General features: G+C 42.9%; 1 protein-coding gene across 2 annotated transcripts in view; it reads left to right on the forward strand.

Annotated features, from left to right (window-relative positions):
• Nucleotides 1-15,056, forward strand: part of COL4A2 (collagen type IV alpha 2 chain) — a 202,438-nt gene that overhangs the window by 115,467 nt on the left and 71,915 nt on the right. The window contains exons 5-14 of one of the 2 annotated variants that reach the window (XM_032151312.2): nucleotides 1,419-1,553; nucleotides 1,638-1,682; nucleotides 5,157-5,273; nucleotides 6,569-6,640; nucleotides 7,097-7,132; nucleotides 7,241-7,303; nucleotides 9,020-9,055; nucleotides 11,097-11,138; nucleotides 12,963-13,061; nucleotides 14,685-14,720. In XM_032151312.2, coding sequence (XP_032007203.1) covers nucleotides 1,419-1,553; nucleotides 1,638-1,682; nucleotides 5,157-5,273; nucleotides 6,569-6,640; nucleotides 7,097-7,132; nucleotides 7,241-7,303; nucleotides 9,020-9,055; nucleotides 11,097-11,138; nucleotides 12,963-13,061; nucleotides 14,685-14,720 — 681 coding nt within the window. Of the gene's footprint in view, nucleotides 1-1,418; nucleotides 1,554-1,637; nucleotides 1,683-5,156; nucleotides 5,274-6,568; nucleotides 6,641-7,096; nucleotides 7,133-7,240; nucleotides 7,304-9,019; nucleotides 9,056-11,096; nucleotides 11,139-12,962; nucleotides 13,062-13,980; nucleotides 14,134-14,684; nucleotides 14,721-15,056 lie in introns of those variants that run through there. The other variant, XM_058438062.1, reaches the window with a different exon arrangement.

Below are 15,056 nucleotides of genomic sequence, written 5' to 3' on the forward strand. Positions count from 1 at the left end.
TTAATTTTTTAATGTAACATTTTAAAACTTTTGTTGTATTAAAAATATGCATATGTCCTCGCTTATGAGTGGGAGCTGAACAATGTGAACACATGGACACAGGGAGGGAAGCAACACACCCGGGGCCGGTGGGCGGGTCGGGGGGAGGGAGAGCATCAGGACAAATAGCAAATACATGCTGGGCTTAACACCTAGGTGATGGGTTGATACTTTATTGTATTAAGTTCCAGGGTACTAATAAAATAAAATAAATGCATAACATCAAAATTACCTTTTGAGTCATATTGACGTGTCTGATTCAGTGGCATTAAGTTCTTTCACGTTGTTGTGCAACCTTCACCACCAATCCATCTCCAGAACTTTCTCATCTTCCCAAACCGAACCTCTGTCCCCATGAAACACTGCCTCCCCCTGCCCCTCTCCGCCCAGCCCCTGGCAGCCCTCATTCTACTGTCTGTCTCCATGGATTTGACCGTTCTAGGGACTGCATATAAGGGGACTCTATACAGGATTTGTCGTTTTGTGACTGGCTCATTTCACTCAGCACAGAGTCCTCAAGGTTCTTCCGTGTCACTGCCTAGGTGACTACATCCTTCCTCTTTAAAGGCTGAGTCCTATTCCACTGTGTGGGCGTCTACCCGTTGTTGGACATTTGAGTGGTTTCCACCTTTTGGCTATTGTGAATCACGCTGCCGTGCGTGTAAGTGTACCAACGCTAGCCCCTGCTTTCTATATATCCAGAAGTGGAATCGCGGGATGCTGTAGTGATTCTCTTTTTTAACATGTTAAGGAGCCGCCAGAGTGTTTTCCAAAGCAGCTGCACCATTTCACATTCCCACCAGCAGCGCACAGAGATTGATTTCTCCACATCCTCACCAATACTTATAATTTTTTTTTAAATAATATCCATCCTATTTAGTGTGGACAAACATTTTTATATGTTTCAGAAGCTCTTTTTTTTCCCTCTGTGTGAACAAAAGGAGAGATTAACCACTTAAACATCTGAGGGTCATTTTGATATCTGAATGCAATATACATTTCCACACTTACTGTATACATTGTATTGAGGAAAATAGAGATAAAATTGTAGAAATTCATTTGGAAAATTTTTTATACTGAAACGACCTTAAAAAGAACCCGAATAAGTTAATTCTTTCATCCCAACCTAGTATTATCATTTCACAATGACATGACTTTAGTAATTTAGGATAATTTTTTTCTCACATTCCATATTTTCTCTTCTTAAACTCTGACTTCTTTTGTTAGCTATCATGGCAGTAGATAATGGTTTACATATAATGTTCCCTGTAGATTATAGCTCTTTAAAAGCAAAAAAAAATGTAGTTTTGAAAGTAACCGTAACTGATGAGTATTTATTGTGATTAATTGCGGAAATTGAACCTATGTTGTTCCCACAGGGTCAGCCTGGGCCAGTGGGCCCCCAGGGGTACAACGGGCCACCAGGATTACAAGGATTCCCGGGACTGCAGGGACGCAAAGGAGACAAGGGTGAACGGGGAGCCCCCGGAATAACAGGACCCAAGGGCGACGTGGTATGCACCGCTGTTGTACTCCCCTGGCCTCATGAGGGTGGCGGGTATCTCAGCCTTGGTTAATTTCGTTTGCTTTCTTCATAGGGAGCAAGAGGCGTTTCTGGATTCCCTGGTGCCGATGGAATTCCTGTAAGTTTTATGGAAGACTGGAATTTTAAAACATTGCGTGCATTCTAGGCAATACATTTGTGACTTAAAGAAACATTCCGAATGAGACCTCCTTTTTGTTTATAACATAAAACGTGGGGACTATATGTGCGTATTCTCCCCACGGAATTCAGTCAGACAGTGAACAAATTGTTTGCTTTGTAAACGTCCTTATAGACTCGGCTTCAGAATTGAGACAACTTTGCTAAACTGCACATTGTTTGGTAATAAAAAGCTAGAGTGCTATCCAGATATTCGCCCTAAAGAGCCAGTCTTGCGATCTCGTTTGAACTATAGAGCAACCTGCATATAAAGTCGTTCAGCCAAGAGCATGGGCAGAATGAAGCCCTGCTGAGCATTTGTGCAGCTTCTCAAGTTCTTTACAGCAACCTCACATGAAACAAAAAAAAAGGCATGGTTTGTTCATGAGAAAAATCTCAAAATGCAATAAAATGTGTTTTTATAACCTAGTTTACTTTACTTCTTGTGGCATAAAAAAATAAACAAAACAGCCTGACTCACAGCCTTCTTCACAGGGACCCACAAGCAGATTTCCCAGGGTTGGCTTCCTGGCCAGACCTGACCTCAGGGATCAATGTGTTTATCGCACGTTCTGACCCGCCTCCCATCCGGCTACTGCTGTGGTTCTGAGACATCTGCTTCACAAACCTCACACATATACACAGATGTGTGTGCCCGTGTCCTGCAGAGGCAAGTTCTGTATCACCACACACGCACAGGCACAGGGAGAGAGACTCCGTTCCCAGGCTGCACGAGTAGGGTCATGCCTTGCAGAAGAGAAGGAGGGAATGAGTGAGTGGAGGGCAGTCCCAGAGAACTCATGCGTTTCCATCAGATCTTTAGTCCCACCGTCGAGGAGACGTCTGCAGAGCAGAAGGAGACAGTCAGGGCAAAATAAAGGAAGTCACATTGCCAAGACAAGAGCTGCAAGCCAGTGATCTCGGGGCTACCTGAATGGTGGGCTCAAACGGACACTTGGGTTCACCACACAGCCCTGAACAAATAAGGAAATAATGTCCACATCAGTCAGAATCTTGAGAAATGGACAGAAATGAAGAATCTGCACATTCCAAAGGTTAAACAAATTTGGAAAGCATTTTCATACTAATGGCCTGAATCTAAATCACCCATTTTTAAACTACTCTTTTGAACTCTTTGGAGTGTCTTTCAGTTTTGTCTCCAGTTGAAATCTGAGTTAAAATGGAATGACATTATGGAAAGCAATTGCAACTCATCTGTACCAAGTTTCCTTCATGTTTCCACTTTATACTCATTCAATATCAGAGGCAAATGTCTCACAAACTAAGGAGGAAGTAATCATAATTTGGAGGAATGATTGTGGTGAGCAGGTGAGGACCATTTTCTACGGAACCGGCTGCTCAAAGGATCCAGTCTCTTTTAACCCGCAGAACTCTGATACTACAAATTAAGTTAACATAAATGTCACCTGCCATAAGTAATCAGTTAACAAATGTAGAGTTTGAGGGACCTGGATCATTTTAGCTGATTAGAAGTTATATATAAGAAGTGATATGCAGTAAAATCCTAAAGTGGTTTCATATAGCAGTGTATCTAATTTGATGCTGAGCAGAGACAGACATTTAGCTCAATATAACTGAAATTTTTCTTCGAAGCACAATTTCAAACTAAGATTAGATTGACATGCAATTTCAAATAACAGATCAGTTCTAAGCAAGTAAGAAAGACAAATGGCAGACAAATAATAGAGAAGAATTTAAACATTACAGTTCATTTTAAGCAAAAGTATCACAGAATACTAAAAATCTGGAGCAGAGCATGTGGAGAGCTGTTTTCTCAAGCGGAAGTGCAAGGGCCCCTCATGTCTTTATTTCAAAGGCCACTAGAGTGCCAGCTCTGCAAACAGATCGAGAAGCTGCCCACAAATGGGGATTCCTGTGGCTCACCAGAGAGTTTGACTGAAGCCTGTTGGATCTCTCATCTGACGGCACCAGTTCAACCAATGGCTGTGGACATCTATCTGAAGCAAAGAGATGTGCAAATAAAAGTTCTACTTTTTTATTTTGTTTCTTAATATCATTCAGGTTACGGAGAGCTATATGTAGGATTTGTTGTGTGGGGGTTTTGAGGTTTGTTTCTTGTTTGTTTGTTTTGTGTTGTTTTGTTTTGAGACAGAGTCTTGTTTGCCCAGGCTGGAGTGCAGTGGTGCGATCTTAGCTCACTGCAACCTCTGCCACCTGTGCTCAAGCAATTCTCATGGCTCATTCTCCCGAGTAGCTGGGATTACAGGCGCATGCCACCATGTCTGGCTAATTTTTGTATTTTTAGTAGAGACAGGGTTTCACCATGTTGGCCAGGCTGGCCTCAAGTGATCCGCCTGCCTCAGCCTGCCAAAGTGCTGGGATTACAGGTATGAGCTACTGCGCTCAGCCATGTTTGTTTCTTTATCTTGAAATTTTCCAAATTTCTCAAAGTAACTGTAAAAGACATCCCAATGGTCTCAAAAATCACTCTGGAATATATGTTTGGTTTATTATCAAGAAAACTAAAGTTTTAAAGTAACTACACAATAACCAAGCATATAGCTAAATATCTGTTGTTTAAAGAAACAGCAAAACAGGCTGTGGCCAGGTAGTGCAGAAATTATAGATTATTAACCCAGCCCCCGTATGTCTCCTGGAACCAGCTTAATGCAGTGAAGGTGCCCACAAATTTAGCCTGAGTCCCTCTAGTCATTGCAGACACTTGGCTGTGTTGCCTTTCCCCACCCCCAGACAGTTCAGAAAACCTGACATGCTTTATAGTCATGTTTAAAATCTAAAAGTCATGTTTCCCAAGAAAGCAAACAAGAGGCAATCAGTTCTTTCAAACATGGCAAGGCCATTGATAAAATCACACTGTGGGTGTGTCTTCTCTGTTTAGGATATGGATCTGTGAAACTCACTATCTAAAATGCAGTTGGGCAAGTAAGAAAGTTGCTTAACTGATAAGGACCTCCCTGTTATCCCTGAGAAGGAGGTAGCTGCTTCTAAAATCTTTCCTAGAATTTTTAAAATGTACCTTTACTTGCTTTCTACAGGGATAAGGACCTTGTTATCCCCGAGAAGGAAGTAGCTGCTTCTAAAATCTTTTCTAGAATTTTTGAAATGTAATTTTACTTGCTAATAGACAGTCACTCCACTAGTAAGACAGGAGAAACCCCGACAGTGTACTTCTTACCCAAGCCCAGGTGAAGCAGATCTTTGCTTCCAAATCCTTTCCCTGCTTAGAACTATACCTTATGCCTTCACTTATTTAATCTTTCATTCATTCATTTGTTCACTTTTGAGGTGTCTTTTCCTTGGATTCATGCCGGGAACATGGCTGATGAGAATATTTAAGACTGTTTTATCGCACAGTTACATGACAACTAGAAACCTGCTGATTGGCTGATTCTCTCACCGTTCTCTTTCCCAGGGACACCCGGGGCAAGGTGGGCCCAGGGGAAGGCCCGGCTATGATGGCTGCAACGGAACCCAGGGAGACTCAGGTCCACAGGGCCCCCCCGGCTCTGAGGGGTTCACCGGGCCTCCCGTGAGTATCCCCACAGCGCCTGTGCTCCAGGGACAGGCAGACCCTGCTAAGCCCTGCCTTTATAACTTGGCGGGGGGGGGCCTCCCGCTCGCTGTGGCCAGAACGGAAGCATAACTGCCTGTTGACGCCCAAGACATGACGTTTCTGGATTCAAGTAACTTCATTTTTCGTATTCTTTAAATGTTAGATAGAAAATCATTGTTGTGGTTGATGTTGTTCACGCTCAGTCTCCCAAGTGTCACTTCTTTTCTTTCAAATTCTCATGCGTAATAATGGAATCATAAAACGAAAAAAGCTGAAACCTTGACAAAATTCTGTCCATCACCATCTTTATCAGATTATGAAATACTTTGTGATGTGGGAGTGCAGTTATTCTCCAGCAGATACAATGCGGGAGTTTGTTTTTTAATGGGGGAACTTTTATATCATCATCTGTTTTGTGGCCTCATTTATTTTTTAAGGTCTTGGTAAAACATCCTGAAATGTGTCTTCAGTAGTATGTTGCTACCTTATTTCCAAGAAAATCTTGCAAATTCAGGGTTAGACTAAAATTTTGTTTGGTGAGACTTTTTATTTAAAAACAAAAACTTTAAAGTGGGGAGGGAAGAACAGTCATTAATCACCTTCATCACGTTTTCACCTGAAGCAAATGGAGTTCTCCTACTCAGTTCCACCTCCACCTGCCAGTTCCCCTTTCCTCGGCTGTTTCTGTTTTATGTGGTTCAGTTTTTCAATAAACTACATCATCTTCTACTCTATATATCATCAATTTCGTTATCAAGAAACATATCTATTACTTTAAGTGATTCTTATAGTAGATGCTGAAAGATATTTACACATGCACATATGTATTATGTATATACCTACTATTTATATTTGACACAATTCCAATGTTAAAGAATGACCCAGTATCCTGCAAATGGGTGCTTGTGTTAATATGTTCAGTACACTAATGTCAAAGAAAGCACATAATAGTATTATCAGAAATAAAAATAACATTGGCATATTAGAGGGTTGGTTGACAGAGTATTCATTTGGGTTTTGAAAATAATTTAAATCCTAAAGTATTTCTATTTTAACTCTAGGAAAGATACGATTGGGTCAATAGGAAATTAAAGGTCTCACCCTTGTTGCTGAATATAGGGTTGGTGTTCAGAATAACCCCCATCAGCCATAAGAACAATTAGACCTTGCCCACAAAAGTCAATGTTCAATCATCCAATTACCATAGCTGCACCGAATGTTAATGGACTTTTTTTGTTGTTTTTTCTTTTTACAATATATCTGCTAATTAGGGGCCCCAAGGACCAAAAGGGCAGAAAGGTGAGCCTTATGCACTGCCTAAAGAGGAGCGTGACAGATATCGGGTACGTTTGCAAGAGATGGGAGGGGTAATGAAGGGACCAGTGTAAATTCTCAACTAACAGAGTTAATTGCCAAGTGAACTTTGCATATAAGAATGAATGTACTGAAGGCATGCCTAGAATGGCGGCATAATCCAAGTCACAATGAATTTAAAAGTCATCTTATTTCCGATCAGGATGTTTTCAATCTTATTTTTAATTGTGTGTTTATCTCTTTCCTATATTCACAATACTCCAAGCTAAATTAGTACTTGTAGTTAATATTAGTAAATATTAATATTACTAAAATATATTCTGACTAAATAATAGTAGTAAAAATTAATATTAGTAAATTAACATTACTAAGTCCTGATAGGGCTGATCTGTTTGATATGCTTATTTCCAACTCTGCAATAAAAGGTAACTAAATCTAAAGATGGTTAAAAGCTATCACTCTTAAAATTATTTCTTCTCCATTAGGGTGAACCTGGAGAACCTGGATTGGTTGGTTTCCAGGTAAGTTTATTTTTATTAGACGATATTCCCAACAAAAGTTTAAGAGCTTCAGAACTCCAAGTACCAGTTTACCTCTCTTAAAAACATTCTCTCGCTGCCTATCCATAGGGACCTCCTGGCCGCCCTGGGCATGTGGGACAGATGGGTCCAGTTGGAGCTCCAGGGAGACCAGTAAGTACCTGGACACAGGTGCCCACTCTGGGACCATCGTCCGGTCATCCCTTCCAGATGCCACTTCTTCAATGGTTGAATCCAGATGAGAGCTTTAAGAACAACTATGATGCTTATAGGCGTAGCAGAGAACATCAAGACAAAACGGACCATTCCTTGCACACATGTTGCTGCTGTTAAGGTTGAAGAATAAGGGCTTAAAATTATGGTCACCAGCTCTCTGCCAGTTAGGTCCAATTTTGACTTGGTCCCGGCAGGGTGCCCTTCCATCCCCACCCCATACCTACCCAGTGACAAAGAGCCCATCATCCCTGGGCAAGGCAAAACAAAGTCCCACAGGTTCATAAGGAGGAAAAGGAGTCTGCCTGTGCCACGCCCATGCTAGCAAGCGTATCACACCTGGGCTCATTACAGCAGGTGAGATATTGGCCATTGTTTAACAAAATGGCCCTAGAGGGCTCATTGCAAGTAGGGAAGAGCAGAAAAAGGCACTTGCTAAGGCTTGTGTAGCTCTCTGGCCACTCCCACCACTGCACAATGACCTGGAAGGTGGACTAGCCACTGCGAGAGCTCCTGACTCACTCATTCCCCACATGTTAGTAATCAGATAAATAGGCCTTAACTTATACAAGGAGAGATGTGGGCTGCAGGTGAGAGAGATCTTCTCACAAGAAGCCATTGCTCAAGACTGAGACAAGCTATCAAGGGACACTAACACCAGTTCCTTGACAGATATTAAGAAAAAAATGAAGTCATATATGTTTGGGGAGACTCAGTCAAACTAACAGTTGGGGGGTACTCATAATTCTCTTCAGATTATAATAAATTACAATAATAATAATAGATTTTGTTTCTACAAAGCAAATTTCCCTGGTGCTGTGAAAGTGATTTTTGCAAGTAGCCCCATCTGTGAAAGACCTGGTCAAGGTGGCTGAAATCAGGATCATACGAGACGCCCTTGCTGTTTCACTCCATATGGTTGTTGGCTTAGTCATAGCACACACGCCACATGGTTGGGTTTCATACTTTAAATGCACAGCTCGGAGAAGTCCGGCACAACAGATTGTAATTGCTAGGTCCTTAGCTGCTCTGACAGCTTTTGGTTCTTCACATGAGCCATGCAATCATCCACAACCCCCTCCCTATCCACTCCTTTGTATCCACTTATTTGTACTGAAACACTCTTCCCCTGCATCTGAAATGCTTTAATCCTAAGCACAGTGTTGACACTGAATGCTCTGCAGAAAGACACACCATGATACTGCAGATGGACTTTCCGCTCTGCAGTGCCAGGCTGTAGATTCATTCTGTCCATGAAAGTTGGCCAAGCTACCAGGAAGAAGGCCCGCATGGAGTCTCGTGGGGACTCCCAGAGGAAGTCAGGGAAGCTGTCTCTGCAGTCACAGGGCCTGGGACCTTGCAAAGGGATCAGAACAAACACAGAGAGGAGATGGGTGAAGTCGGAAGCCCAAACACACAAAAGCAAAGCAGAAACAGCTGTCCGTAGACAGCCAGCAGATTCTGAGAACTGGAGCTGACCCAAGTCCCTCTCCCCCAGCATGTCATCTCTGCCAAGCCAAATGCATCAGAAACCTCCATGCATCCTACACTGTGTCCTAAATATACAGTCAGTGGCTTTCCCAGAGCTTTCCAGCAGATGTTTTCTGGGTCCTGGGGTAAAGAAAACCATTGACACATTTCTTTGTATTTGTACAGGGACCACCCGGACCCCCTGGACCAAAAGGACAGCAAGTAAGTTGGTTTTGGGGGATGAGGATGAGGGAAGGGGGTACTTAGGTGTTTGTGGGTTTGTTTTTTACCATAAAACCTCTTCGTTGACAACTATTTATTGTTTATATTATGATGAAAACGGTTTTGGAGGTTTTTAAGACAATGTTAAACTCCAAGGATAGGAGTTTTAATGGTGCCTCTGGACATTAAAAAAGTGAACAGGTGGAACGATTTGTTGTTTGCAAATTAATTACCACATGCCTGTTGCTGTATGAAAACCAAACTGAGGGACATTTGATTGAAAATGAAGATTAGAACAATTTAGGGACAGCTCACATTTATTCACGTGTATTGATTTACGAGAATGGACAAAATGTAACTCTATCTGTTGTAGGGAGGCCAATGTCGTTCTTCTTATCTGGCTAGAATTAGGTTCTACAGGAGTCTAATGTCAGCCTCTGGGGATATATTCAGTGATAATCAAGTTAGGCTAGAGCCCAAAGCTATATACTGTTTTCATCCCAGAAAGGTTACTAAATTGATTGGAACACAGCAAAGTAGGCGGTTTGTTAGAAACTCGGAGGACAGAACTAGGGTTCCTTATTATCTGAGAAAGCTGGATAAATGTCCAAGACAAACGAATGCAGTTGACAAGGGAAGTATTTGATCAAAATGCAACACAATTCAGAAATGCTTGGCTGCCAACGGGAAGCATCTAGGAACCTTTCCCTTGCCCTGTGTCCCGATGGAGGAGGCGCCAAGCCCACACGTTGCCATGCCTGCCCATTGCTGTGACCCCTGGTGACCACAGCTGCCACTGCCTATGCCCCCAGGCTCCTGTCCCCTCTGACACGGCTTCCGGTCAGCTGGAGAGCTTGCGCAGGCTGCTGGACGCCCCACCGCCTGGCAGCCTGGAGCAGGATGAGATGGGCCCCAGGCCAAGAGCAGCAGAAATAGGACCAGGCGGCTGGGCTGAGGAGGCAGCAGCCAAGCCCTGAGCCCAGGCATGAGCCTCAGATCTCCCCTTGCTGCGGCAAACATAAACAGCCCTCCTCACCCCTGACCAAGTCACTTCCTGGTGACTTTGACGACCAGCTCAGGAGGCAGAGAGGGACCGTGGGGGACTCGCACAAATTGCATTCTAATCTAGCCTGGCCACGTTTCTGTGCTTTGATTTCAGCTCCCACCAGGTGGGGAAGAAGCAAAAGGCAAAAATTCATTGAAGGCTTTGTTTTTATTTTCAGAAAATATCTGGACATTGGAGGGGGCGGACGGTAGACTGCAGAGAGAGAGAGATCAGATAGGGCTTGTGTGAGCCTGCTGTCACTGTGGGAACACACAGAAACCCTGGGAAAGAAGCAAAGCTGTTGGGAGTAGAAGAGGACTGTGCCTATGATGTGCACAAATTTGTCATCTTGCTTTTTCTATGCATGAATCTTAGAGGTCAGCGTTGTCAGTCCTCCCACACATGGCTACGGCGTTCGTGAAATTATTAAATCCTTACTATGATACTGGGCCTAGCTTTGCTTATTAGGTGAAAAGGAAGACAAAAAGGTTGGATAAAGCCCAGAGAATCACCTAAAATCATTACATTCTGATTGATTTTAAATTTCCAAAGATTATTAAAAAGATAGGTAAAGTTTATATGAAATGAGGATTATTTTGCCACAATGAGAGAAGACTGAGCCAGAAGAAAAGATGAATCATGATCTTCAAATGCAGAGTCCAGGGAGTGAAATGGGGCTGCTTCTTCCATCTACAGGGGTCAGAACCCAGGGACATGCTCTTAGACTACAGTCTGTAGAGACCATATACTCACGATCGAGGGCCAGCACCACCTGGGGTCCAATCTCAGCTCCCACTCATTCACTCTGAGGTCTTGGTCAACCGAAATGACAAACTGTCAATTAGTTTCTATAAAAAGCAAGAATATTATGCAAATATAGTTGCTCAGTAAAGTCGCCGATAATTAGGTCTTGGGTTTCTTTTTCTAAGAAAAATAATTTTATTTCTCTCTGATTATTGGCTTTTTAAAACTTACAAAAATTATTTATCTTTTCAGGGCAACAGAGGACTTGGTTTCTACGGAGTTAAGGGTGAAAAGGTAAAGGAAGCCTGGTCAATTCCAGCAGAGGCATGCAGCATTTCTCAGCCAGGAAATAAATCATTTTAATTACTAAGTTCTACGCTGTAAAACTTTTACCTTGAGTTGATCTGCAGACAGACCATTTGCGTAGGGAAATAATCATTGCAAAGTGCTAGGCTGTCACCCACCTGCCAGTGATAATTCTGCATCAACAAGATGGTAAACATACACCATCTAGGCTAGCCGAGACTCTGACACAGAGACATAAACTCAGCACATCTTCAGAAGGTGGAGGTGAGGACATGTCACTGAGGGCATCTTCTCATGTGTGGAACCCAGAGGTGATTGAGGGGACTGAGACTACAGCCAGAGGCTGACATGGAGCCATCTCAGAGGGGACCAGGGGATCTCAGGGACCAGCCCTGGTAGGGCACAAAGGCAGCCGTAAGAACCATGTGGCTTTTCTCCTTCCTTAGAGTGCTAAGATCCAAAGACCTCATGGCCTTTGAGAGGAACGTGTGAGATCACGTGCACGACAGGCTTAACACAGCGCCACACTCCGCAAGCAAAACCTCACCAACACGGTCCCATTGCATTCACCACAAAAGCCATGTGCCCACTGTGAAGTAGACCTGACCCTTGGCCTCATGATTGGAACATTTCTATTTTGTTTTCCCTTCTGCTTTTTGATGGAACAGCACAGTAAGTTGAATCAAGTCCTGCTCATGTGTGAAGAAGAAACTCTTCCTTCTTTACATTAATGCCATAGAAGAAGTCAAAAAAGAACAATTAGCAAGCAGTGGGCTTCTGGAAAAAAAAGAAAAACACATAAAACTTTATAGCCCCATACAATGAAATATAACAAAATAATAAAATAAAAACAAGAAAAATCTGGGAAGAAATCATTGGTGGGAGAAGAGAATAGTCCCGTTCGATATAATGGAGATGAAGTTAGAGTCTACAATCTACAAAGGACTTATGCAAATAATGAGTAAAAAACATCAGGGGCCCAACAGGTACAAGGGAGGAGAACAAACAGTTTGGGTATTTTAAGATATTCTATTAGTGGGCACTCAGCGTACACTGTGGAGTATCACTTTCTGCACCTGACCCATCATCTCCATTTACTGCTGTCCATGTTATGTGATACCTGGGCTCAGACTTGTATGATACAGTTTAATGTGGAAAGAAAGGAAAAGACAATGATGTTCTTTTTGTGTCAATCAGTTTCTGGGAGGTAAATCCAGAATATTATGCAAGGATAACTGTCCAGTAATGTTCTAGATAGATCGGTTTCACCATCTGTGCACCACATCAAAAAATCAAAATGATTTTATCATTTGCTAATGATAAAAATGCAAATTAAAGCAATCTTGGGATATTATAGTTATTTAAGATTGTTTTTTATTATATAAAAACATCTTTGGGGAAGTAGTCTTTCGTTTCTTCAGCATTTCTTTTATCTTGGTGCCCATCTTGGCAACCAGTACAGTAATACCTGTCAAAAACCATAAAGACATTTAGCCTTGATACCTAATAATTCCCATCTATAGAAATTCATTGTAAGGAAACAACCCCACAGAAACAAATGCAGTCCAGAATTGTAAACAACGTACATGGCTTTTATGCATAAATTCTAAATGATTGCTAATGAAAGGAGGATATAAAAAACTTATATTAGGATTACTCTATTTTGTGATTATTATACTATAAATAGGTATACATATGGTAAGTAATATGCAGACATTAAAACTGCAGTATTTTGGCCAGGTTGTATTTGTATTCGAGTTTTGTAGTTTCCTTTCGATTTAAAGACAACTGCTTTTGCTTAACAATATGCAGGGTGACGTAGGGCAGCCGGGACCCAACGGGATTCCATCAGACACCCTCCACCCCATCATCGCGCCCACGGGAGTCACCTTCCACCCAGATCAGTACAAGGTAAAGAGCAAAACTGACTGTTTTCCTAGTTGAACTAAAAAAAGGGAAAGTAAAAGTAAATTTCTTCAATTGTATCCAATCACATTCCAAGTAAAACAAGCCTCACCACCAACTTGGCAAATTACGCATGAAAACATAACCAGGTCCTCCCAGAATGTTTTCAATGCTTCCAGACAGTTACTAGATTCACAGTGCAATCGCGTCATCAGTCCGTCATCTCAATTGTGATGAATCTGAAGCAACATGAGAATTCATTTAAAAAAAACCTTACATCTATCCTTACGTTCAGTGTAGATGGAGGCTAATGGTCATACCGGAATTCAAAGCCAGAATCGCGGAACTGTCTAGCAAAATATGTTCAGCAAAATAAAACCTACTTCTTTGCTGACATGAAGCACCTTTTTGGAGGATCAAAGTCAGTTTTTGACAGTTTCTGAATCATTCAATTAACATTTTGCTTAATTGAAATCATGCTGTTAGTCTGAAATAGGAATTGCCGTGTCCACTCTGGGTTTGGAGGCTGCTGTGCCACCCACCCACTCAGGGAGGTCCCGCAGCCTTCCTAGGGCTTCCTGTTCCCCCTGTCAAATGGGATGGTGACACTGACCTCCTGGAGCTGACGAGGCGGTGGCAGGCGACTGTGAAACACTCAGTACCATGTCGGGCACACGGAATACCTGGGAACTAAAATAGAAACCCCAAACGGGGAGATCTTACCTTTCCAAATAGAATCTTGTTCCCAACTCTTGAGCAGGGTGGGGCTTGGGCCCTGTGTCCTTGGTCCTGCGTCCTGGGGTGGATTTGGCAGGCAGGACCACTGCCTTGCGGGGGAAATCAACCCAGGTGGCTGAGGCTCGAGTTATGAGTGACCGTTGACAAAAATGTCCTGGGAGGCGGCAGGGAGGGCCTCTGTCCAGCTTCTGAACGGGAGCCCAGAGCAGGTTTGATCCGTGTGGAGGTGCTCGATCTTCCGAGTCAAGTTTCCCGCCTTTCCTACAACCCAGGCCAGGGTGGGATCTGGGGGTGGGCATGGCCAACCTGCAGGGGCAGTTGTGAGCTGCAGGAATCCAAGGTACCCTCAGGAATGACGGGGACAAAGGACCCGCCAATTGCTGTTTCTTTCACCATTTTAGATGAAGAGAAGTGGGAAAAACGTAGATCATGCTTTTGATCTATGATATTGACATGGCTTTCAACAGCCACTTTTGCTTCAAGTTTCAATATGTTCCATGTGTATCTTTTCCTCAGAGGACCTCCTAGTAATGTTTTCTTCCAAAGAGTATTTTCATTAAGGCTTTTCCTTGGGCACGTTGTCCCACCATACGGATGTAAACAATCTGCCTGGAACTGTGTGGGGGATAAAGGAAAACACAGAGAGAAGGAAAGACAGACTTTCACTAGTACCAAGAGGAATACAGGAATTAATTTATCTTGTGAAAATCTAGAAGAAATGACACATCTTTTCTCTTGAATTTTGAAGCTGCAAAATTTGAGTCGTGTTGTAATCAATTTATAATGATTGAGGATTGATTGAATACTTTCAGCTCATGTCATGAACCCTGATTTTTACCCATTACCATCCTCAAATTAATAAGCGTTTCTTATTTTTCATATTCTTCACAGGGTGAAAAAGGCAGTGAGGGGGAACCAGGAGTAAGAGTAAGTCGCGTAACGAGCATGCTTCCTCCCCTGTGGCTCCTGGGCTCTCGGCGCTCTGCCCGGCATGACGGGTGCACCGTGCGCTCGGGGCCCGCACACCGTCACTCTCTCATCCCCTTGTCCATAGCAGAACAGTATTAGCATGCATTTTTACACTCTATTTTAAGAAGTCAGTTCTAGAATTTCTTCCTCTTGGCATCATAAACACTGGCTAATCATCTTCTGAGGTTTGGGAAGGGAGCGTGAAGATGGCGGAGGGGCGTGGTTTCCGCTCAGGCGCCTCCAGGTTCTGCCCTCCGTCTCCTCTGTCATTGCCTCTGTCACTGCCTGTCCTCA

Source organism: Hylobates moloch, unplaced genomic scaffold (assembly GCF_009828535.3).
Source record: "Hylobates moloch isolate HMO894 unplaced genomic scaffold, HMol_V3 SCAFFOLD_4, whole genome shotgun sequence".
NCBI lineage: Eukaryota > Metazoa > Chordata > Mammalia > Primates > Hylobatidae > Hylobates > Hylobates moloch.